This window comes from Zonotrichia albicollis, chromosome 7 (assembly GCF_047830755.1).
Source record: "Zonotrichia albicollis isolate bZonAlb1 chromosome 7, bZonAlb1.hap1, whole genome shotgun sequence".
Lineage (NCBI taxonomy): Eukaryota > Metazoa > Chordata > Aves > Passeriformes > Passerellidae > Zonotrichia > Zonotrichia albicollis.
Genome location: NC_133825.1, coordinates 19252245 through 19278692, shown reverse-complemented (window position 1 = coordinate 19278692; position 26448 = coordinate 19252245). Strand labels below are relative to the sequence as shown.

Sequence of the window (26448 nt, the reverse complement as noted above, 5' to 3'; positions counted from 1 at the left end):
AATTCCTGGCACTCCTCCCTTCCTAGCAAAACCCTTACCAGGGCTATGCATTAGTGGCAGCTCCCAGGTTCCCATCCAAGAACCAGAGGTAGGAAGGAGAACTTCCAGGATGATTATTTAACCCCCCAATCACCATCCTGAAGCCCAAACCCTTCAGCAAAGCTGCTTTTGCTAGCAAAGTGAAATTCTTGGTGCCAAGGCAAGGTGGAAGGTTCTCCCTGAGTGCCAAAGCTCCCAGAGCAGGAAGAAACCCAGCACAGGGCAATTCCTGAAGGGTGAAATGCTGGATAATGCCTTCAAATCCCAAAACCTGCAAGGGAGCAAATGGATCTGTTCATAACTCACTCCGAGGAGCAGAGCAGGAGAGGAAAGCTCCAACCTTTGGGTAAGATCTGGGGCTTGTTTAGGCCCCAGAGCCATTAATAGCTGATAACTCTGCATTAGCTGTTTGTTTTGGCTCTGGATAAAGCCCACTCTGGATGTTCCTTCAAGGGAATGTTAAATATAACTCCAGAGAGCTATTCTTGTCTCAGTAACTGGGAATAAGAGTAGGATTCAAGTCTGGGACCGAGTAACATGAAGGCCTTTAAATACACTTGTGGATTTTATTTACAAGGCTTCCCATTCCCACAACACACAACCCACAGCCCACCTTCAGGTTTTAGGGGAAATTTCTGAGCAGGATCTTAAACATCGTCAGTGTGGTTGCTCCTGAAGAGCTGGATGGAAGAATGTTCTTCACAAGAGTCCACTCAAATTTTCAACCAAATTTTAAAATGCTCCTGAAGAGCTAGATGGAAGAATGTTCTTCATAAGAGTCCACTGAAATTTTTAACCAAAATGCTAATTTTAAAATGCTCCTGAAGAGCTGGATGGAAGAATGTTCTTCACAAGAGTCCACTCAAATTTTCAAACAAAATGCCAATTTAAAAATGTTCCTAAAGAGCTGGATGGAAGAAGGTTCTTCACAAGTGTCCACTCAAATTTTCAACCAAAATGCCAAATTAAAAAGAGGTTAAGCAACTCTACCCTGATCTAAACCTGTAAGCCAGGAAAACAGCTTCCACATTTCCAGGTTTTCTTGCACTTCAATACAACTTAGAGTCGCAGAACCGAGTTGCTTTGCAGAGAATGTTGCTCAGACAGCTCCATTTAGGATTTCTAAATTTATCAGTACACTGCTGTTCATTATATCATATTTTGGCATTCGACATTTAAAAAGAAAAATCATTTCAGCAAAAAAAAATTAAAATTCAAATCCCCTTTCACCTACGCTGAAAATTGTTGTTGGTATAAAAATACTGTAGGCAAGAGTTGGTTAACTTGCATTTTAACATGTCTCACCCCACAGATCTTCATTTACCGCCCTTTTTTAGGCTCCTATTTTGCATCCTTCAAAGCCCCAGGTTTAGATCCCAGAAATGTTGGCAGGCTGAGGCAGGAGGAGAAGTTCTTGGTTCTTGCCAGCACAATTTGCCTCCTCCTGCACTCCCTGACAGCTCTGAGGAACTCCCACATGAGTTGCATTTTGAGAAACCACTACCAAGCCCTCAGAGCAGGATTAAGCAGCTCCTTGATTACCTGAAGCAAACAGCAGAAGCTTTGGGCAGCTAATGAGAGGTGAAAACACAAAAATCAGAGAAAAAAATTGGGTTGGAAAAGATCTCTAAGGCCATGGAGTCCCAGCTGTGCCCAGTGCCCACCTTGTGCCCAGCCCAGAGCACTGAGTGCCACCTCCAGCCCTTCCTGGGACACCTGCAGGGCTGGGCACTGCAAAGCTCCCTGGGCAGCCCCTGCCAAGGCCTGAGCACCCTTTGCATGCAGAAATTGCTCCAGAACACGTGGCAAAGCCATGGTGAAGGGGGATGGGTGTCTCTAAGGCAGACTTCTGGGGGTTGTTACCCCGTGCATTTCACAGTTTCAGCGCTCACATCCAGCACAGCTGTGCTGGAGCCTTCTTGCACCTACAAAAATAGCAGAGAAAACACATGTCCCCATATGTCTACACAGCCAGGAACCCAGAAACAACCCAAACTCCTCCAGAAGGAGCTCAGACAGAGTCACAGAGACCCAGACAACACATCCTGAAGGTCACGGTGATCTTGGAAAGAACCATGGAGTTGAAGGGCAGGAGTTCCTCCATCCATCAAACCATTATCCATGTGGGCTTCCAGTCCTGGCAGCTCCCCCTGACTGGAGGCAGGGATGAGGAATGGAGCTAAATGGCAGCTCCAAGAGTTGCCCCAAGTTTGTCAGTACCTTTGGAGGTCTGTGTGGCTCCCTAGGGATAAATGAAGGAGTGGGCAGTGAGCTGCACCCAGATTCCCTGGAGAAGGGAGTTACTGCTGGCCACCACAGAGATGGCTGCACCCTGGTACAGTGGGCAGGAAATCTGCCAAGGGGATGATAACCTAATTTACATAGATGCAGAAATCCAATTAGAGAGGCTCTGAGCAGAGACAGCTCACTCTGCTCTCCTGGATTAGAGGCTGAGAACACGTCAGGAGCTCCTCCAGGTGCACCGTGGGCCAGGAGAGATGGATGTGCTCTGCAGAAACACTTTGCTCCTCCCTGACAAACACATCCACAGGGAATGCTGTCACAGCCAGGGAAATACAGAGCTGCTCCAGTGAAAGTTCAGGAGGGGGATCCACAGGAATTGTGATGGATGGGGAGGGGAGAGCAGCGACAGAGATTGCACATCCCTCACTGTGATTCACCCAGAGCTTGTGATGGATGGGAGTGTCACCAGGGAAGTTCCATCAGCTCTCTCCAGCCTGGAGAAGTCCCTGGATGAAATGCCATAGGCGTGTGGCAGTGGAATGCAGACAGTGCTTGGAGCCTCAGTCTTCCAATAAATATCTCTGAGGATTTTAAGGAAAACTATTTCTTCTTACTCCACGAGTCAGCAGGAGGCCTGACATTTGCAGGCAGGCTTTGGGACATAAATATTTGCAAGATGCATGGCATTACCCAAATAATTCCCCACTGACAAGCACCAAGGAGCAGCCGGTGGGGACACAAGTGCCTCCTCTCAGAAGGGTCACTCCAGGCTACAGCCATGGGAGCACATCCTGCAGCCTCTGTCTAGCCTGCCAATAAACCAGATTAGAGCTGGACAAGCACCTTGTGGCCGGCACGATGAACTCTGAGCAACCACACAACCTGATAGCGTTTAACTGGAGAAAGAGCAGCAGCAGGAAGGAAGCTCAGGAGGTGTCTGTGGAAAAGCAGGGGGATGGGGCTGGGAGCAGGGCAGAGCTGCTGCTGCCTTCCTTCTGGCTCAGAGGCAGGTGGGGGAGAGGCTGGCACACTCAAAATATTATTTTCTCATTGCTATTTCTACTGCATGAGCATTGACTGTGACAATGCTGCTGAGTTTTTAAGAATATGCCAACAACTGCTCTGCACAACTCTGACAGGAATGCAGGGAACAGCAGGGACAGGAGAAGGGGAAAGGGCCTCAGGCTGGGCCAGGGGAGGCTCAGCTGGGACAGCAGCAGCAATTCCTGCATGCAAAGGGTGCTCAGGCCTTGGCAGGGGCTGCCCAGGGAGCTTTGCAGTGCCCAGCCCTGCAGGTGTCCCAGGAAGGGCTGGAGGTGGCACTCAGTGCTCTGGGCTGGGGTGATGCCTCAGGTTTTGGCTTTCATATTTTTTAGGTTCTGTGCTGCTTTAGTGTGTAGGTCTGGGCTTCACATTAAGGGATGGTGAGCTCTCTGCACAGAGCAGGGAGACAAAACAATTCCTTCTCTAGCTGGGGACCAAGGACAAATGATCCAAATCTCAGGCCCAAGAGCATAAACAATGCGGGCTGAAGAGAGAAAAACAAACAGGATGGGACTTCATAACCTAAAGCTGGAATTGGACAATGAACTCCAACATGCAAATGGAGCAGAACAGATCAAAGTGGGAGATTTGGTGACCACTCATCCATTTTGTGCCAATTTTGGTTCACCTTGGGTGCAGCCCTGGCTGGGCTCTTGTGCTGACTGAGGTGGATCCATGGAGGAGATCCTTTTAATAAATCCCTGCTTTATTCTTTAACTCTGTTCTAGCTCAGCCTTCTCAAGGCATCAGGGGACAAGGTGGGGATCAGGGACAGGGTGGACTCCATAGCCCTGGAGATCTTACCCAACCTTAATAACTCTGTGATACCAAAACAACACAGGGCTTTTGCTCTCAAATGCTCTTGCTCCTCCTAATTTAGGAATTCCACTCAGAATCCCATGGTTGTGATGTTGCCTTTGGCTGTAACCAAAAAAAAGAACCCAAACTCTGAAGCACTGTCCTCATGGAGGACAGTCCCACAGCCACAGAAGGGATGCTCAGCATTGCAGGAATGAGAGCAGCACAAGGCAAACACCTCCAGAAAAACCTTCTCATCAAAAAAACCCCACAACACAAAAAACCCAACTCCAAGCATGGAAAGCTTCAGTCTCATGGCTTTTGAATCCTCATAAAATCTTGTATTGTGAAGAACAATCAGCAGGGGGTAATTGGTGGTGGGTTGGGGATTCAGAGAAATTTCCCTAATTCCTTTAAACCATATGGGACAAACTCCAGGGATAGCTGCAATCATCCAGCCACGTGTAAGCACAAGCCTGAGAGAACTTAAAGGAAATGTTTTGAAGGATAAGAGTGACAAATGTGCTAGGAGAAAGCAGGCACCAAATTCTGATAGAAGGCGAGGGAGAGATGAAGAGCTTTGAATTTGAAGGACTTTAGGAAACAGCCCTTTTCTTTGATCAAAGTAACTCTCCTCCAGAGGCACTGAATGTTTCCAGGAATTTCAGCTGGAAGGATACTGAAGGGAAATGTCCTATTTGTGGCAAATGGGAAGATATTTCTGAACAAGTAGTAACCTCACATTTCACGGCAACACTTGTCCTCAGGGAATCCTAACAGAATGGACATACAGAGGTAAAAGAAGGATGCAGCAATACAAAAGGTGCTGCCCAAGGAAAGCTGAGGAATAACATGGAGACTGTGAAATCACAGAACCAGCTAGGCTGGAAAAGCCCTCCAGGATCATCCAGTCCAGTCCCAATGCTCACCTTGTCCCCAGCTCAGAGCACTGAGTGCCTGTCACAGCTGAGACAACCATGACACACAGAATATCACCAAACAATTTCAGAAAACATCACCCACAGAGAACAACACCTTACCAGGTCAGAAGGCTTCAGGTATCTGCTCACACAGAGTAACACCCCAAGACCTCAGAAGGCTGCAAACAACTGCCCTTCCTGTGCTCAGCCCAACCTTTTATCCCCTCACGTTGATGCACTGCACCTGTGTGCCCTCTGCTCCTGGGTGATTGGTCAGTGCCCCTGGGCTCATTAATGGCTCATTATCTTTAATATCACTCACCTGTCCTGCACAGCTGCAGCCCATTGGGGATGAGGCTCAGCCCCACTCCCACTCCCACTGACCACAAACTCTGTCCCTACAGTGCCACCTCCAGCCCTTCCTGGGACACCTGCAGGGCTGGGCACTGCAAAGCTCCCTGGGCAGCCCCTGCCAAGGCCTGAGCACCCTTTGCATGCAGAAATTGCTGCTGCTGTCCCAGCTGAGCCTCCCCTGGCCCAGCCTGAGGCCCTTTCCCCTTGTCCTGTCCCTGTTCCCTGGCAGCACAGCCCGACCCCCCCTGGCTGTCCCCTCCTGGCAGGGAGTTGTGCAGAGCCACAAGGGCCCCCTGAGCCTCCTTTGCTCCAGGCTGAGCCCCTTGCCAGCTCCCTCACAGCGTTCACATTCCAGACCCTGAGTCACCAGAGGTGACTCCCTCTGGTCTTTAGGAGCCACTGTGACCTCTTGGTGTTACAGCCTGGAGAACCAGAATGCCACTGTGGGATTCACTGAGGCATTCCCAAGGGAAGGGTGTCCCCTTTACAAACAGAGCCATTCCAAGGGGAAACAGGAGCAGCACTTGTTTCTGAGGACACACAGAACAGGCATTAAGGCACACAGCTCTGCTTCCTCCCTCAGCAAGCCAGCAAAGCCCCAAAATTCACAGTTCAAATGTGCTGCCATGCTGCTGCCCAGGTCCTCAACAGAAAACCTTTAGTTCACAGGAAATCTCCAAGCAGAGCACCAAAGAGAAGAACCAACCTCATCTCGAGGCTGAGAACTCTGACAGAACAAATAAGCCAGAGGAGGGCAGAGAATTAAGTTATCTTTATCTGTATCATATGAGCAGAAAATGAAGTTTGCTCCCATCATGTACTGCTGGCACTGCTTTCCTCCCCTTGCACTACTATCCTGCACTAAACTCTCCCCTCTTCCACCTCCCTCGTGTCTCATCACCTTCCCACACCATCTCCCATCTCCAAAATGCTTGCTCCCATTGCAGCAACCCTGGGTTGTGTTCCTTTTTAATCCAAGTGCTTCATTTGACATTCCTAGTGCAGAGCAGCATCGATTTCTCTTTCCTTTCCCTCCACCGTCCTCCCAAAAGCTTTCTCCCCTCCTGCTCCTCCTGCAGCTCCCTGCCCCTTGCTATTTCACTGCTCTCATGGGGCAGCTGAGCAAATATCAGCCAAAATGGCACTGGATGGGCTTTAAGCTCCCTTCCCACCCAAACCATTCTGTGATTCCATGACAATAAAGAAAAAAAAAATCCCACAAAAAAAAGCAGACCAGGACATCAATGCATCACAAGGAGACAGAAATGGTTTTTCTTCCAATGCAGCACATGTGGGTTTCTAGGGGAAAAGCTCCTTTCCTCTGTCCCAAATATTTTCACAGGACTAGGAAAGAAACCTTGCTCACTTTCAGAAAAGCAATGCTACAACTCTTCTTCGTGTTCTGAGTCTGTTCCATGCCCCACAGGCTGTGTTGAGGAAATATTTACATAAAGGAATACACAGAAAGAACTAAAAAGAGATGGAGAAAACGTGCCTGCCAAGGAGCAGAGTTATTTCCATGGAGGAAACAGGAACTACTGGAGGGAGCTGAAATAATTCAAATCCAGTTTAATCCCAACACGCCCAAAAAAGTGTCATTTAAAATTTAAGTGCATTTTAAAGATAACAGTTATTTTAAAGTCAAAAGCAGGCATGAGCTGTTTGCATAAATGCTCATATCCCATATATTCAGGTGATTGGAAAGATCAGCCCAAGCCTGTCTTAAACACTGAACAGTGAAATTAACTGGCACTGGAATTCTTGGAAAACACACCTTCCTTTAGTGAGTTTAAGGGAAAAAAAAAAAATCCAGCCTTTCAAGTCAATGAGAAAACAGCACAATTTTGTGTCACTGTCATATTTTCTGGAAAAATCTCTTTGCCCAGGACTTTGCTCCTTGGAAGCTGAGAAGCCTCAGAGAAAAATGAAAACAATAATGATCTGATTTGCTTCTCCTGTGTTTGGTGCTTTGGAATGGGGTTTGGACATTGTTTCCCCACAGTTGACTGTTTCATTGGTTTCATGTGCATTGTTTTCACTCATTGAGCAATCAGTGCCAAGTTATGCTGAGAGTGGAAGGAGTCACAAGTTTTTCATTATTATCTTTTAGCCTTCTGTCTCTATCCTTTCTCCATTCTTTAGTATAGTATTCTTTAATATAATGTAGATCATAAAATAATAAATTAGCCTTCTAAGAACATGGAGTCAGATTCATAATTTCCTCCCTTTGTTGGGGGTCCCAGAAAATACAACAACTTTGAGCATTCTTTTTTTAAATCTAAATGCAGCCTGTTCTCCCAAAGAGCAACAGCAGCCAGACCTGAATGGAAAACTCAAACCCCAAAGAAAAGCAGCCAAACCCTGGGTGGGTCATTGTTCATCCTGGAGCCTGCACTTCCACATCTCCTTTTGCAGCAGCTTTGAAAAGTCTTTCGTTTTCAATGGAATTCAGTTTATTTACCCTATTTCACCCACAAAGCTCCACCTTATCTGAAATGAAACACCTCTGCTCACCCAACAAAGCCCTTCAGGCAGCTGTGTTGCACAGGCAGATCTTGGAAAAGTGTTTTAACTTTTAAATTTAAAAGTATTTAATGAGTGCTCATTCCTGGAGAGACAGTTTCCAGGAATGAGAACTCCTGGGATTCTCCATTATGGAACACTAAGAAGAGGAATCCACTTCTTCCAGCTAAGGGAACTGGGACATGCTGCTTGCTTGGACCCACTTTGTAATGCCAGGACACAGGGAATGGGTTCAGACTGACACAGGGCAGGGCTGGATGGGATACTGGGAATTAGGGATTGTTCCCTGGCAGGGTGGGCAGGCCCTGGCACAGGGTGCCCAGAGCAGCTGTGGCTGCCCCTGGATCCCTGGCAGTGCCCAAGGCCAGGCTGGAGCAGCCTGGGACAGTGGGAGGTTCCCTGCCCATGGCTGGGATGACACTGGATGAGCTTTCAGATCCCTTCCAACCATAGGAATTCCATGATTTTCCCCATCTATTCCAAGAATAAAACTACCAGGTCTTGAATAATCCCCAAGTGCCACATCCACATCTCCCTTGGACACCTCCAGGGATAAAGACTCCACCACCCCCCCAGGCAGCCCCTTCCAATGCCTGATCACCATTTCCATGGAGAAGTTTTTCCTTTATCCAATCTAAACCTCCCCTGGCACAGTTTGATGCCAATTTCACAAGGTGCTCAGCCATCCCAGCATTTCTTTCTTCCCAAACTGTAACTCTTGCAGGAGCCCTCAGGAACACAACATTTTCCACCTGCCAGTTGCATGGATCTGCTTTTCATTTTTTTCTGGCAGCCATCCCAAAAAGCTGCTGCATGTGAAGCTATTCTCTCCAAATCCTGCTTGGACAATTTGCCTTCCTGCTCAAGGAATAAAATCTAACAAGTCCTCTCTGTGCTGGTTAATAAATCTGCATGCCGCTTTCAGGAGGTTTTTTTTTGTTGTTTTCCAATAGAGAGACAAGGCTGTTCTATTTATAAAGGTCAAGTAAATTGTGTGCAGTCTGTGGAGCCTTAACATCTCTGTGTTATTAAAACAGAATATTTCATTTAAACAGCCCCTTTCAGAGAGAAAAAGAAATTTCTCCCACTCTAATATCTCTTCCCCCCTCTATTCTGAGTCTGTGCACACAGAGAAGAATGCAAGTGTTTGTTTGTTCTTCACTTGAATTATAACAACTATTATTTTTTAAACACTCTACAACACTTTTACAGGTTGTTTGGATAAGGCACAGCCATAAATCCTGCTCGGCTGTCATGCCAGGAAAAAGCCTGGCAGAGAGAAAAGCTGCCAGGAACAGCAAAGGGGGTTGGGGCTGAGGGGGGGTTAAACAAGGTTTAAGAGGCTTAACCTGTCCCAAAATGTTGCTTTGGGACACATCTCTGCCATTTTCCTGCACTGGAATGATGTCCTGAGGGACTGGGACTTCCACATGAGGTCAGACAAGGATTCAAGAGCTGCCAGTGCTCAAACCTTCCTCAGTTCTGTGATTAAACCACACTGGTTTAATCTTTATCCGCTTAACAACAATTGCAAATAAACGGGTTTTTAGTGGTCAGAGTGGTGATTATGGCACAGCAAAATGGGGCAGACTGCTTAAATCCAAGGTAGCAGTACCTGTGATGCTGCTGGCACTGCACAAGGCCCAGGAACACAGCAAACACAGAAATCCCAACTAAGCCCATCCCAGTCACAGCATTCCCAGCTGAACGCTGTGCCTTGACAGCACAGCACAGGAGACATTCTTCAGCTGAACCTGCACAGGAACCTGAATTCCTGATGGAATTTTGTGTTTGGGGATCTCCACCGTGGGCTGGTGGGTGGCTGAGAGCTGAGGGCTGTCCTGTGCCACAGAAGCAACATCAAAGAACACAGGCACAACCAAAAACTGAGCTGAGCAAGGGATGTCCCCAGGCTGGTTATCATGTTCTCCCCCAGAGCAGCTCAGAGAAGTCTGTAAAGGCAGGACAAAGAAGAGCCAGGCAGAATTACTCCCTGCAGGAGCTTCAATTCCATTTTTCTGGACAGATATCCCAGCACTGCCAGCTGGAAGCTCAGCAGCAGCAACCTCAAGTGACCAGCTCTGCCCCACAACAATCAAACTGGGCTCCACAAAGCCTTTAGATTAACAAAGAAAAAACAACCAAAAAAACCCACTTAGAAGTTTCTAACCTGAGCTTTAACTATTTGAAACTCTACACATCATTAGCACACTTCTAATAGACATAAACCCAATCTTAAAGATTGCTGTGTGATTTCATCTCAGGTTACTAGGAAAAGAAAGCCTTAAACAAACCTGTAATTAACCTATAGGTGCATTAATGTTTGTTCTTTAGGTGGGAATTTGAGGAAAGCTTTTGTGCCTGTGAAAATCAATGTCCCTGAAATGAGAACACTGGAATTTTAAATGTTCTGTTTTTGTTAAAGACTGTGCCTTGCTATTTAATCAGGAATGAAAAGTAATTTCTAATCACCAAGTGCCTGTGCTTATGAAGCAATTACAGTTAAGGAATTCTCTGGGATAGAAAAAACTCATCAGCACTAAAAGCCAGACAGATGAAAGCCTGCAGTGATGGGCAGAACAAACCTTGTGCTCCTTGTGCTGACCACAATTCCCTCCTCCTCAGGTCCAACACCCCAAACCCCCCAGTTGTCATAAATTAGGAGGCAAAAACACATGAACAGCGTAAGTACATCTGAAGAGGAGAAAATAAAGGAAAAAAAGAACTTCCTCCTGCTCTCTGGCCACCCCTGAGGCTGCAAGCAGCACTTCAAGCAGGCTGATGAAATCCTCCTCGTCAAAGGCAGCAGAGGAGTGTTGTGATCTGCACACTCCCTCTCCTAATCTGTTCTGGCAAGGCGATTACAGGAGCTGCTTCCTTGAAAAGAAGTCAAATTTATGCACACACGAAGAAAGGGCTAACTGTACAATCAGTCCCAAGAGCAGTGCCAGGAAAAGAGCCTGCTGCAAGGGGAAAATGGGATGCAAAATGCAGCATGGAAGGGAAGATGCTGCTTTTTCAGCTCCTGCTTTATAATGGAGCAAAAAGGCCACAGTGGTCATAAATTCCAGGAGGATTTGGGTTGGAAGGCACCCATTGGAGGGGTTCCATCCAGTGCCAACCCTGGCATGGGCAGGGACACCTTCCACTGTCCCAGGTGGCTCCCAGCCCCATCCAACCTGGCCTTGGGCACTGCCAGGGATCCAGGGGCAGCCACAGCTGCTCTGGGAATTCCATTCCAGCCTCTCCCCACCCTGCCAGGGAACAATTCCTAATGCCCAATATCCCATCCAGCCCTGCCCTCTGGCACTGGGATGCCATCCCCCTTGTCACTCCATCACTTCTAAAGGATCTCTCTCCATGTTTCCTGTAGCTCCTTCAGGGCACAGTTTGGTCACCCCAGAGCTTCTCCTGTCCAGGTGAGCCCCCCCAGCTGTGCCAGCCTTTCCTCCCAGCAGAGCTGCTCCATCCCTCTGCCCATGCTGGTGCCTCCCCTGGGCTCTCTGCAGCAGCCCCAGGTCCCTCCTGTGCTGGGCCCAGGGCTGGGGCAGCTCTGCAGGTGGGGTCTCACCTGAGCCCAGGGGCACAGGGGCAGAATCCCCCCCTGCCCTGCTGCCCACGCTGGGGCTCAGCCCAGGGCACGGGGGGGTTCTGGCTCCCAGCGCTCACCCCCAGCACCCCCAGGGCTGCTCCAGCTGCTCATCCCCAGCCTGGATCCATCCCAGGGCTTGCCCTGACCCAGGGGCAGCACCAGCACCTGGCCTGGTTGAACCCCCTGCAATTCCCAAGGGCTCCCATGGAGAAGAGTTTGGGGGTTCAGGGTTTTGTACCCAAGCCAGCCTGGGCAGACAGGAAGGACAGAGGAGGGAACAAGGCTGGAGAAGGGCACTGTGTGCCCAGCACTCACCTTTGCCATGTCCAGCTGGGACAGATGTCCCTCCCCTACTGCTCCCCATCACTCTTCTTGCAGGGAACAGCAGCCACCAACAGCCAGGACATTTGCAGACAGCCCAAGAAGCAGTTCTGAGGGTGTGAGGGGGAGGGTCAAAAGCAACAATCTGTTTATTTGGCACCTAAATATAGCCCAGTTAACTCAGCAAACATTTTCTCTCTACTACATTGCTATTTTGTCTGCGTGCAGAGGCTGCAAGGAACCAGCTGCAGCATCACCAGTTGATTACATTCTCTGATGAGGAATTTGCTTTTGTTCCTCAGCAGAAATTTCTGCCCCTACATGCCCCTGACCATTCTCCTGGGTCTTGGGTATGAAAATTCAGTTTTCTGCTAAAAGCCCCAGCACAAAGAAGGAGCTTTTGACCTCAGCCATGCCTGGCCAGGAATCAAGTCCCTGATAATCAAACAGGACACATCAGGTGGCTGCTCTTCCAGGCTGGCCACAGGCTGATTAATTGTTTCATTCTACACCAAGTTTATTAAGTTCTCTCATTCCACACCAGGTTAATTAATTCTTTCATTCCACACAACCCAGCTGCTGCTAAAAGAGAAGTTTCTCAACCAGCTGCACTCAGAGTGGAGCCTGCTGCTCAGAAAAGCCTTCATGGACACTAACCAAAAATAAGATGGGGCATTTTGAGGTTCTTCTTTAAAAAGCATTATAACCCTTCAGAGCATTTCCAGGGGGTCTTTTTTCACTTTTTTATAGTTATAGGACTGCACACTTGGACACCTGTAGCATGGAGAGGAAAACTTTTTTCATTATGAAAATTAGAATGAAATCACAGAACCCCAGAATGGTTTGGGTTGGAAGAGACCTTAAAGCTCATCTCAATCCACCCCTGCCATGGCAGAGACACCTTCCACTGTCAGCACTGTCCCAGGCTGCTCCAAGCCCCAAAGTCCAGCCTGGCCTTGGGCACTGCCAGGGATCCAGGGGCAGCCACAGCTGTGCCAGGGCCTGCCCACCCTGCCAGGGAACAATTCCTAATTCCCAATATCCCATCCATCTGCTAATTCCCAATATCCCATCCATCCTCTGGCAGTGGAAGCCATTCCCTGCGTCCTGTCACTTCATCCCCTGTCCCAAATCCCTCTCCAGCTCCCTTGGCACCTCCTGAGGCCCTGGAAGGGGCTCTAAGGTCTACCCAGAGCCTTCTGCAGGTTAAATCCCCAACTCTCCCAGCCTTTCCAAATGATCCGTGACTGATTTATTTTTCCCCAGTCTCACTTAAATCCCACCTTGCCTCAAGTTTTACCACACAGGCAGATCCCTGTCAATGCAGCTTCTGATTTACTCTTCAAAGGAGTCCACAAAGAGACAATTGATTTAACTTTTAAAAGCCCTCCCTGCACAACAGATACTCCTTAAAAAGCACAGGCCAAGCGCAGAAGGAGAGATCTTCACTCTAAAATAAAGACCAAAACACCAAAATACACATCTACAATTCCTCTGCAGTGCTTTCACGCTAATTTGCTGAGGTGGCTGCCTTTTATCCTCTATGTTTGTATTGCAGCAAAGTGCACTTGAGTCGACAAAGCAATCCCACAGAAAATGGTGTCAAGGCACTGAGTGGCTGTGGCTGAGCAATTCAGGCTCCCCAGCCCAAACTGATTTTAAAAAAAACCCAGTTTTTAAGTCTTCTGGAAACACTGAGCACAAGATAGGTTTAAAATGAGCAGATATTGGTGGAAGGAATAAAAATCCTGCTATTGAGCAGTGAGAGATGGCCAGTGATGGGTCTGAGACATCAGCAAGGGATGCTCAGGGTGTGCATCCTGCAGTCCTGCCCTGCCTGTCCCTCAGTGTCCAAGGGATTTGATGTCACCTGGGGCTGCAGACACCTGGAATTCAGGGTGGGAAGGTTCCTCTCATCGTTTTACTGGGAAGCCACATGGAGAGAGCCAAGGCAGCTCCAAAGGAGCCACAGAGCAAACAACCTGGCAGCCAGGCAGCTTTTTTGTGCATCCTATTCTTCGGTGGAACTGATAAAAATTCCATTAAGAAGCTTGGAATAAGCATGGAATATTATCTCCCCATGATATATCATTTCTTCGGCATGAGCAAAAGCACAAAATATTTCAGCTGCTGACCAAGGAAATCAGGAGAGGTAACAGAGCTCAAGGCTCCCCAGGAAGCACCTAAGCCTCAGAAAGCTGCTCCAGCATACATTAAAACTCCAAATCCCTGTGAAGATCCCATTCTGGGTACATTCCACAAGCATCCACACTTCCCACAAAGCTCCTGCTTTGCCCCAGTGCCCAAGGCAGCTGTCCCAAGCCACCCTTCCCAATCCTGCACCCTGCCAGCACAGCTTTGCTGAGCTTTACCATTTCGTTGCTACATATTCATGGATTTCCCATCAATAACAACCCCGCCACAATGCTCTGAATGTTGCTCAGCTGTATTTATCAAGCAGGAGCCTCCTTCAGAACCCTGCAGCCAAAATGTTTGTGCCCAGCCAGCTCAAACAAATAATTTGACTCCAGCTTGTAATGCTTGCCCATCACAGAGCACAGCAAGAACCTTTTGTGGTGAAAAACATGAAAAAAATAAGTGGATATAGAGTAGGCCTGCCATTGAAAAAGTCCTTTATAGCTCACAGCTGGAATTTCAGTCAAAATTAAGAGGGTGGAGAGCCACTGTGCTCCAGACATGACCTGTGACATGTGCCTGGCTCTGCTCTGTTTCCAGCAGGTCTCCCATGTGTTTGGCTATTGGATTTGCTGGGAATGTCCCAGTGAAGGCAGGAATGATGTTCTCAGAAGGCTAATTTATTACTTTATGATACTATATTATATTAAATAATACTATACTATACTAAAGAATACAGAAAGGATACTTACTAAATGCTAAAAGATAATAATGAAAACTTGTGACTCTTCCCAGAGTCCCAACACAGCTTGGCCTCAATTGGCCAAAGAGTGAAAACAACCCACAGCAAAATCCAGTGAAACAATCCCCTGTGGGTAAACAATCTCCAAACACATTCCACACATGAGCACAACACAGGAGAAGCAAATGAGATGAGAATTGTTTTCATTTTCTCTGAGGCCTCTCAGCTTCCCAGGAAAAAAATCCTGGGTGAAGGAATTTTTCAGAGAATGTGAATGCCACATTTGGCCTCAATCCCTATGGAAGCTTCTCCATCTGTATACCTGCAAACATCGGGATAATTCTTAACCCAGATTTGTACATCCCAAGTGATGCTCTCAGCACAGCAGCAGTGGGTTCCCATTTGAGTTCTTTTTGGCTCTTAAATTAAGAAACCACTTCAAAAGCTTCTCAACACCTGTTTTATCTGTGCAAGAGTAACAGCAAAACTCAAAGAGCTGAGATTTGACTGATCTCCCTTTTGGAGCAGCTTTGCCCACCTAGATCACACTGACACTCATCCTTGCACAAAGTCCAAAGGGGAAAAACTTGGGGATTTATGAGGGAAGGGATCATTTGTTCTGAGCCACATACAAGCCATGAAACACCTGGTAGGGTGGTTGTGGAGAAAATAACAGTGGTGAAGGTGAAGCAGGCAGAGGTTGAGTCTGTCACCCCACAGAGCCCAAGGTCACTTTTCCCAGATTTCCCACTTTGCCAGATCCCAACAAACAGCACTGGCACACAGAACACACTGTGCTGGCAGTCACTGTGCTCATGTGTCCCAGCTTGCAGGCAGAGTAATGAAGCCAGCAGGTGAATGGAGGGAGATGAGATGGATATATAACAAAATTAAAATTTTGAAACAAAAGCTAGTCCTCCTTCTTCACAAATTTAAATAACATTATATAATTAAATTTAAAAATCCACAATACGAACCACAAATAATTAGCTACTAAATTAAAAATAAAAATTATTTAAATATCATTCTTAATTAAACAATTTATCCTTAACAAAATACTATAAAACTCATAATTTATAAAACTAGAATATAAATAGGAACTAATAAATATCTAAACCCAAACAAAAAAAAAATACCTTCTCACACATTTAATCCCAACCATAACAAAAAAAAAAAAACCCACAAAAAAAACCAACACAAAAACTCCACACAGTTTCCCTCTTGTGCCTCACAGAGCTGGGCTTCTACCAGGAGGACAGAAAGCAATCTTGGATGTGATGGGCAGGAGATTTCTCCCCTTTGTGCAGTCACTGTCTGAACAGCAATTAAATGTGCAAGGAGGTGTGAGGAGCAATGACAGGAATTACACACACACCCCCAATTACAACGGGAATTACACACAGTACAACAGGAATTACACACACACCCCCAATTACAACAGATATCACAAACACACAGAGTACAACAGGAATTACACACACCCAATACAACAGAAATTACACACACCCAGTACAACAGGAATTACACACACAACCCAATACAACAGGAATTACACACACAACCCAATACAACAGGAGTTGCACACACCCTCAATACAACAGGAATTACACACAGTACAACAGGAATTACACACACACACCCAATACAACAGGAGTTACACACACACACCCTCAATACAACAGGAATTACACACACACCCCAATACAACAGGTATTACAAACACACAGAGTACAACAGGAATTACACACACACCCCAGTTAGTTTGTGGCTATCTGCCCTGTTTGGATGCACAGCCCTGTTCCAGGACTCAGACACAGCTGTGTACAGAGGCACACACCCAATCCCATGTTTCTAATGGATTTATATCCCTGGATATTCCCCAGCAGGGACACCTGGCTGTTGTTTGGTCCCCAGGCAGGACTGTAAAAGGACAAGCAATGCCAAACACGGAGCTTCTGGAGCTGGGGCAGGGCATGGAGGTGCCCAGGATGTGACTGAGCCAGCCCAGGGCGTGCAGAGGGACACTGTGACAATACAAACTGGTATTTGTGGACGTCTGGACCTATCCAGACACTCTTAAGGATGTATCTGCTCCAGCTGGAACCTCATCCATCACTCTGTCTCCAGGGGTTTACCTGCTGTGGTCCATTTATCCACAGCCACACTTCCTCTGAGTGCTCCTGTTCCTGCATGGCCACCTCTAGGAGGCACAGGCTCTGCAGGAATGAACTTGCTCCAGGAATGAACCTGCTCCAGCATGGATTTGCCCATAGCCCCTGTAGGAACAAACTTGCTCCAAGAATGAACCTGCTCCAGAATGGATTTACCTATAGCCCCTGCAGAAATGAACTTGCTCCAGCATGGATTTACCTATCCCCTGCTCCAGGAATGAACCTGTTCCAATATGGGTCTTACCCTGCTGTGCCATGAGTTTATCCATGGCCTCATGCACAGCTGTTGATGCCCCAAGATTCTCCTGGCTCCAGGATCTCTCCTTGGGCCCCAATCCCTCTGGAGGTACAGACACTTTGAGATTTTTTTGCTGGAGGTGGAAGCCCAGCAGCACCACCACCCACTCAGAGCCCAGCTGGGATGGGGGAGACAATCAGAAGGGCAAAAGGGAAAAAACTCATGGATTGAGATGAAGGCAGTTCAACAGGTTAAGCAAAAGCCACAAGGAATTTATTCTGTGTTTTCCATGGGCAGGTGGGTGTTCAGCCTTTCCCAGAAATGTGAGGTTCCATCCTCTGCCATCCTCCTTGGGAAGTTTGGATCAGCTGTCCTGGCTCTGTCCCCTCCCAATTTCTTGTGTAGCCCCTGCCTGCTCGCTGGTGGGGCAGGTGAGGAGCAGAAAAAGACTTGGGACACCAAAAAACATTGCAGGACTTGCAGGAAAATCCAGCTTCCTGTGGGATCTTGTGCTCCTGGCACTGGAGGTTCTCTGCCCCCAGATGAACACAGGAAACAAGGCTGATTTTTAACAGAGATGCAGAGTCTGGACCCCGCTGGATGGGACAGCTGTGTACAGGATGAACTTTGGGATTGCCAGGGAGGAGAATAAGCAGCATCCATGGGAAAAGAGAAAAATCTTGGGCAGAAGGAGGAGCAGGAACAAGACACCCAGGGAAGTACCAAAGGGCTCAGAAGAAGAGGGAGAAAAGCATGGTGCTCCACCCCACAGAGCACAGGAGCTGCTGAAGGATGTTCATCTCCTCCAGCTGACCATGCCCACCCTTAAGCTTCACACAACTTGGGCAATACTGCAATCTCAAGGCAAAGAGCTGGAGGCTAACTCTGCATTTCCAGGATGCCTGATCTTCCATTTCACCTGCAGGAATTTCTCAGGCATTCCAGAGGCAGATTTTGAGTCTCTATAGCTGAAGCTGGGTATGGTTTCCAACAAGCCTTAAGGTACAGCTGAGTGGCACCATTTGCATCACATTTGCTTTATCTACACCTTCCTGAAGTGCTTGGCCACTGCCCTGATGTGCTGCTGGCAGTCCCAGGGCCATTGATTTCCTCTATTCACCAGAAATATCACCCACCAAGAAGGTTATTTTCCTCATTTAGCCTGTGGACTCCAAGAGCAGTAATGAATTCCCCTCAGCCGCCGGATCTGTGCACACAAATGACATCAAATAGGCAGTTTAAATCCTAACAAGCACTGACACATCCCAGGGACCCACTTCCACTGGGGGCAGGGAACACTGGCTCTGCATTTCCATCACACCCATGTTATTTACTCCTGAATCTCAATGATACTCTGTGGTCACAAAAACCAACAGCATTTTCACATTTGCATTTGAAGGGACCTTAAAAACGACCTTGTTCATGGGCAGTGACACCTTCCACTAGAGCAGGATGCCTTCCCACAGTCCTGCTTCTTCTGTACAAAATTGCCTCCTGTCCACTGATATTAAAACCTGTTTTCCCTCCTAATAAAAGTGTATTTGCAAGAATGCAATACTCCCCTACACATGCTAAATACATGAGTGCACATACATGTCATTGTACACATATATATATTTATATTCCCTGATATTAAAGACAGCTTTCTCTCCTAATAAAAGTGTATTTGCATGAATGCAATATTCCCCTACACGTGCTAAATACATGAGAGCATATACATGTCATTACACACATATATATATTTATATTCACTGATATTAAAGCGTTTTCCCTCCTAATAAAAGTGTATTTGCAAGAATGCAATACTCCCCTACACGTGCTAAATACATGAGTGCACATACATGTCATTACACACATATATATATTTATATTCACTGATATTAAAGCCTGTTTTCCCTACTAATAAAAGTGTATTTGCATGAATGCAATACTCCCCTACATGTGCTAAATACATGAGAGCATATACGTCATTATACCTATATATATATTTATATTCACTGATATTAAAGCCAGTTCTCTCTCCTAATAACAGTGTGTTTGCATGAATGCAATACTCCCCTGCATGTGCTAAATACATGAGTACACATATCATTATATATATATTTCTATTCACATCCAACAAAAAGTATTTGTGTACTTACAAGACTGTAATTCAATTTTTCCATCAAGCCAGGCAGCTCCATTATGATTTCTCCTCTTTGCTCACATCACTCAGTGTGAACAAAAGTGAACAGAACAAACCTGGCCTGAGCTGTTTCTAAATCCAAGTCAAGCCCAAGTCACAGAGCTGCTGAGCAGCTTTCCTGACCCAGCTGGGGTGTTTGTCAGGAAACACCTCCAATAAATGTGCTCACAAACCGAATCAAAGACGGGAATTTGGGGAAAGAAGCACTGCTCCAGGCAGGAATTGCTGCAGCCTGACAAGGAGCTTTTTTTCCCTGATACCCTACTTCGAGTTGCTCCTAATGAACAAGCCCCAAACCCAGCCCAAAGACCCCAGACTTGAGAAAGTCTGACAGCCCATTTTCGACTTGGAAAGCAGGCACTGGCGCTGAAGTTTGGCTCTCCCTGCTCAGGCTCTGGTTTCCAAGGAAACCAGTGGCTGCAAGAGCCTTGCAAAACGCCGGTCCTGCGCTCCTGCTCGGAGCAGGCTGTGCTGGAGCTTCCCCTGACACCAGCCCTGCCAGGAGGGGCCTCAGCAGCCTTTCCAGAGCACCTGGATGCAATTCCAGGCGTTCAGGATGTCAGGATACACAGAACACACCTGGCTGACTGACTGCACACTTCGACCAAACCACTTTCTGCAGCTGCTGAGAGGAGAAATGTATTATTGTCATGGTTCAGGCTCCAGTGCAGCAACAAATACTTTTGTTTTTTCCTGTTCTCTCTGCCCTTCAAAACAAAGACAAGCTACACAAAACACGAATGTCAGGCACTCCTCTGCCTGCACGTACTCGCTAGAAAGGGCAGAGCAGCAGATGAAAAACATTTACAGAAATATTTAGCAAAGGCAAGGATTTAAAAGCCAAAAGCAAAGACCAGCAGCACGGGCAGCAAGGACGATCACTGATGGCAGTGAGTGGCTTTTAATCCATCCCCAGCCCAGCTTTCCTGAACCCCTTCCCTCAGGAAGATGTTTGTATTCAGTAACTCTTATCATCCTACAGCATCTAGCTCCAGCAGGATAACCACAGAAACTGATATGTAACAATTCACTGTATCCTTTTCAACTCTCCAAAGAAACAAATTTTCCCCTTGACTCTTATTTTCCATCTGGTGCCCAGCAAGTTCAGGACTCACAGTGTCCTCCCTCATTCCAGAGGCAGCTGGCCAGCCTAAATTCTATGCTATGTCCATTTCTGTTCAGTTTCACAACTCTGACCCGGCTTTTTTATTATTATTGTTAATTTCAGAAACATAAGACACATCCTGTGTTTAGGAACGTGGGATGCTGAAGTTCAGGAATGCTTTCACAGAGTCTGGAGAGAAGGAATTCGTGTCCATGGCCTGGGGACCTCATTCTGTGTTGAAGCACTTTAAAACTCTCCACCTACAGCATTCATACAGCTAAGGATGAATGTAACACAGCTCAAACAAGTGTAAGTAATTATTCCAGTAGTACAGATAAAAGGAAAAAAAAAAGTTAATTCTGCAGAAAATGAAATTATGGAGCTGTAGTACAATTTAAAAAAGAGTCTCTATGTTAATTACCAGCTGTTAGTGTGCTCGGAGCTACTGTACTTGCTGAACAGTGTTGTTTTGCATATAACCACCAAGAAAATGTCATTGTAGTTTCTGAAAAGAGCTACTTTGCTTTAAAACACAGTTTACTGACACCACACTGCTAAAATTAATCTCCAAAAGCAGCAGAAAAACCCAGGGAAGTCTGTGTTGCTTGTTGAACAGAACTAAGAATAAGTGACATTGCAGCGATGTTTTATCTTGCAATTAAACTCATCTCAGCAAGAACCAGACAGAGGATGACAAAACAACTACGTGGCTTTAACAGCTTTATTGGGAGATTTGTTTTTTACCTTCCTTTGAGTCAAACCCCTCCGGAGCTTACACTCAGCACAGACATCACCAGCCTGAACAAACGTGTTGAGAGATGACCCAAAACACTGCTTCGACAGAGAAAAATCATAGTTCTGTGCCTAACAGCCTAACACCACGCAGCCACCCCTTACTACTGTGAGTAACCCAAACCTCAGAGGGGTGTGATGTATTACACAAGGAGCTGAGCTGTCACAGTGTCCCCTTGTCACTTGCCAAGGCATTAAAGCGTGAGTCACACGAGTGCACAGAGGGGAGCCCCATCAGTGCCACCACTGCCGAGCCAGACCTGTCACAACACGGGGAGATCGCGCTCGGCTGCCTTGCTCCAGCACAGCTCTTCCTGTGCTCACAGCTCTGCCAGGAGAGCTTCATCCCTCACAGCACAGCACCAGCATCCTCCCCAAGCTGTGCCTTAAAATCCTGACCCTTCAAATGCACCTAAAAACCCCACTGGCATTAATGGATTTTGTCCATCGAGCATCAGCTTAAACCACGTTCGGATGGATTTGACATTAAAGCAACCACAGCATTTAACAGCTCTCACAACAAATGATAAATGCAGTTCAATTAATTGCTCACTGGACACATCACAGTGGACTGACACCAAAATAAAAAAGAAGGTTGCACCACTACACCCATCTCTGCTGACTGCTTGGGGCAAGATGCTTCAGCAGAAAGTGACAGGAATCGAGGCCACCACCATCCCAGCAAACCATCCCTGCAGGAGCGTGCCTCAGTTCCTCCCCCATCACCTCCACCACCAGTTCCCAGTGGTTTCATCATGGACCAACCACCCCCCAAGTTCCTGTAGTGAGGGGAGAGGGGTTTGGGTCATTTCAGGGGGTTTTTAGATGAATCTGCAACATACATAGCACTGATAAACACCAGAAGAGCATTCCATGCCAACACACCAACATCCTTCAAATGCACCCAAAAAACCCCACTGACATTAATGGATTTTTGTCCACTGAACAACTTCAACTACATTCAGATGGATTTGACATTAAAGCAACCACAGCATTTAACAGCTCTCACAAGAAATTATAAATGCGCTTTAATTAACTGCTCGCTGGACACATCAGAGTGGATTGACACCAAAATAAAAAAATAAAGGTTGCATCACTACATTCACCTCTGCTGACAGCTCAGGGCAAGATGCTTCACCAGAAAGTGACAGGACTCAATAGGCCACCACCATCCCAGCTCCTGGCCCACATCCCAGCAAACCATCCCTGCAGGAGCATGCCTCAGTTCCTCCCCCATCACCAGTTCCCAGTGGTTTCATCATGGACCAACCACCCCCCAAATTCCTGTAGGGAGGGGAGAGGGGTTTGGGTCGTTTCAGGGAGTTTTTAAATGAAACTGCAGCATACATAGCACTGATAAACACCAGAAGAGCATTTCGTGCCAACACCCTAAATACAAAGTGCTTTTCAAGTATTTCTGGGGGTTTTATGACTATTATGATCATTTAAAATACGCCTCTAGCCCCCAGAGGATGTGCACATTTGCCTTCAAAGAACCAATCTGGCCGTTGCAGGGATTTTATTAAACCTCTTGTATGGATGTTGTACTTTCCCTAAGGCTATGCAACCAAGTATTTTATATTTCTTAAACCAGACCTCTTAAATACAACTCACAGGCTGCTCCTCCCCTCAAAAATGAGTCTCTGGGATTTTGGCAGATTCCCCAAAAGTCTGCTAACTCCCCAAACCAAGTTATTTTTCCTTTTACTCAACATTTCCTACAAATGACACAGCACTTTGCTGCTGTCTCTGCTAACAGCAGAGCTTGTACCACCTCAGCCAAGAGATCAGGCCCTTCACACTCAGGAGCTCCATGCTTTATTCTGTGTTCTACTCCTAAGTTTCTTTTTTTTTTCTCCCTTTTGGAAAGAAAACACGCTGATTACACAGCCTTCCAAAAAGGCAAACAGCTGTTGCAGATCCCTGAACAAAGCAGCCTGTTAAAATTAAAGTTCTGGGTATTTTCCCATGGCAAGGAGGAGGCAGGGGAAGGGAAGAGCTGCAGCTTTGCTGGTAGAAAAGGCTTCTCCTTGCTTGGCTGCTCTGTAGAGTTTAAAGTGCAAAGGCAGTTGGTACAAACTCGGTGTCCCAGTATTCCCTCGGTGCTGGCAGGCTGTTAGCAGCCAGGATATAGCCTGCAAGAGGTCAAAGGTGTGGAAAAACAAACACGAGCAGCAATTTGGGGAGATGAAGAGGAGAGAACGATCTGTCAGGCATTTTTTGTGCCGCGGAAAACCAGCCAGCTTCCTGCCCTCTTACTCGGTCACTTCTGGCAAGTTATGTGCTCTGAGAGGGGGAAGGAAGAAAAAAAACCACTTATTTTAAATAACTGGCTTCTATTCTGAATAACTGGCTTCTTGAACAAGGAGACTGATAAAGATGCTAATGCCCAATTCCTCTCACTCATAACTGAAGAAAATGGCTGAATGGTTGGACGTGTTCCTCCATGGATATCGGCTCCTCAAATCAGCCCACAAAGTCCTGTTTCACTTTAAAAACATTGTAGAGGCAATACAAACCCAACACTCCAACAGCAACTCAAAACTCTTACAGCTCTGAAAAAGCAATTTTATTTAACCATATGCATCCCTAATTGGAAAGGGGTGTATGTGTAAGGGAAGATCCTGCAGATTTAATAGTATTTGTCCACACAAGGCAATTAAATTTACTTTCATACTTTGAAAGCCACTCAGAATCCCAGAATGGTTTGGGTTGGAAGAGATCTTAAATCCCATCCAGTTCCACCCCTGCCATGGCAGGGACACCTTCCACTGTCCCAGGCTGCTCCAGCCTGGCCTTGGGCACTGCCAGGGATCCAGGGGCAGCCACAGCTGTGCCAGGGCCTGCCCACCCTGCCAGGGAACAATTCCTCATTCCCAATATCCCATCCAGCCCTGCCCTCTGGCACTGGGAGTCATTCCCTGTGTCCTGTCCCCAGTCCCTCTCCAGCTCTCTTACACTCATTCCGAGTTCAGCCACTCTACAACCCAGAATCTTCTGTGGCAGCACAACAGCTTCCACCACCACAGACCCTCAAGTATCTACATGACCTTCATGATAATTCAGTTCCCACAGATTTTCTGCTGCTATTGATCCTACCAATCTCCAGCCACCTCTGCCAGAGCAGGAGAGCAAATCCAGCACCACCTAACTACAAAAAACAAACCAACAACCCAGAGGCTACTTTAGAATCATCTTGGTTGGAAAACCCCTCTAAAATTATCAAGTCCAACCATTCTCCCAGCAATTCCAAGGCCACCACTAACCAACATCCCTAAGAGCCACATCCACCTGCCTCTTGAACACTTCTTGGTGGCTTGACAAAACCAAAGGTTGGGTGCCATCACCTCAAGAGTCACTGAGATTCAGCATGAACAGGGGGGGAAAACCCAACCCTTTAGTGCAGATTTTGTTATTTCCAGGTCCTCACCACCTTAACTTTCACCACCACCATGAGTTATCTTGGCCACTGGGCTCTTAAGGCTGACACAGAGCTCCCAACTCCTCCCAGAGCCAAATACACTCGTGAAATCATTAGCAAAGATCTTTTCCTGTAATCATAGACCGGTTTGGGTTGGAAGGGACCCTAAAACTTCTCATTCCAGCCTCGGGCAGGGACACCTTCCACTATCCCAGGCTGCTCCAAACCCCCCTGAGCGATCACAACCTGCAGCCACGAGTTGACTTGAATATTGTAAATAATATTAGGAGTATTGACCACAGATGATCAATAAGAGACAACTCCCCCAGAGGAGCAGGGCATTATTCCCCACACCAGACTGCAGGGCTGCATTTACACAAGGAATTATTAAAATTCCAGCTGGAAAACGTTTCATCCAAGGCTTTTCCAACAGATTTCACTGGGTACAGACCAGCTCTGCTGGAACCTGTGGCGCTTCCCGGAGTTCTGGGAGCTCCATTTGCACTTCAGGAGCTCCGAGGGGCAGCGACACCGACAAGGAAACCGACACGTGTGGGGCTTTGCATTCCCGGGGGAAATTAACACCGAGGGATGCTCGGATGTTAACCACACACCCCGGGCATTTCACAGCCAGCCCTGTCCCTCCCTGCTCACTTTTTGGGGTGTTTTATTCGTTTTAGGGGCTGGAGGGGAGGCATTACACGCGCCACCGCCGGTCCTCCCCTGCCATCCCTTCAGAACGGCCTTAAAAGGACAAAATATCTGTGGCGGTGGGAATGGGGGGCGGGAACAGGAATGTGGGAATGGGAGCGGGAATGGGAAGCGGCGTGGCGGCAGGAGGAGCACACCCGGCCCGGCCCGGCCCGGCGGGGTCCCGCCATGGCGGCCGCCCTGAGAGCGGGCAGTTGCCTGGAGACGGCGGGGCCCGCCATGGCGGCGGGAAAGGGCTGAGGCTGCGCGGGGAGCGGGGCCAGCCCCGCCACCGTCCCTCAGAGGACACTCCGGCAAGAACCCTGTGCCCCGTGTCCCGCCATGCCTCCCCGGGAACCATCCCCGTGTGCCCGGGCACCGTCCGCTCCGTCCCCGCATCCCGGAGCCCACACGGCGCACACGCTCCCCACTACCGGGATGGCTCCGGGGATCCGCCAGCGCTCCCGGTTATCATCCCGAGGAATTCCTCACACGAGGAAGGTGCCGGCCGCGGAGGGGAGGCAGGTTTGCTCATCGACGGGGAGGTTGCGCCCCGGCCCCGCACACAGAGCCCGGATCGGCGAGCATCCGCTCATCACCTCTTCCCTCCTCCTTTTTTATCCCTTGAGGAGCGCTGAACCAAAGGCACGGCCAGGAGAAGGCACCGAGCGAGGGAGAGCTCCGTTCCCCCATTAAGGCGCTCTAATTTCCCTAATCTGCGGCAGGTGTGAAACCGGGCCAGCGCATCCCCCGGCGCGCCGGCACCTGAGGATCCTCGCAACTTTCCCTGCCCCCCGCACACCTTCCGGCTCACCAGGACACGGCGACAAGCTCCTACTTCTGCCGAACCCCCTCCCCAAAACACCAGCATCCCGCCGGGCTCCAAGTTTCCCAGCTGGGAATGTCTCCCTGCGGGGTCCCGCGGCGAGCCCCGCGTTCCTCCCACAGCGATAAATCCTCCATGCCCAGGACACGACCACTTTCCCCGGAGGGATGTGGCGGCCGGGACGGGCTGTCCGGGACCCGGGCATCCCGCTCTGCCGGCACATCGGCGCTCACTCCCCAGCGCTCGCAACTTTCCCACCCCGCGGGGCCACCCAAGGAGGATGCGGGAATGCCGCGCTCCGCTCCCT

At 48.0% G+C, this 26448-nt stretch overlaps 1 protein-coding gene across 4 annotated transcripts in view; it reads right to left on the bottom strand.

The window, feature by feature from the left end:
• PRKG1 (protein kinase cGMP-dependent 1) overlaps positions 1–26448 on the bottom strand; it is a 368158-nt gene that overhangs the window by 312195 nt on the left and 29515 nt on the right. Inside the window, exon 1 of one of the 4 annotated variants that reach the window (XM_074544547.1) lies at positions 25750–25962. The exons of the other annotated variants lie outside the window; for them this stretch is intronic. Within the exon in view, the coding sequence (XP_074400648.1) occupies positions 25750–25850 (101 nt within the window). The 5' untranslated portion in view covers positions 25851–25962. Of the gene's footprint in view, positions 1–25749; positions 25963–26448 lie in introns of those variants that run through there. 4 annotated transcript variants of the gene reach the window in all.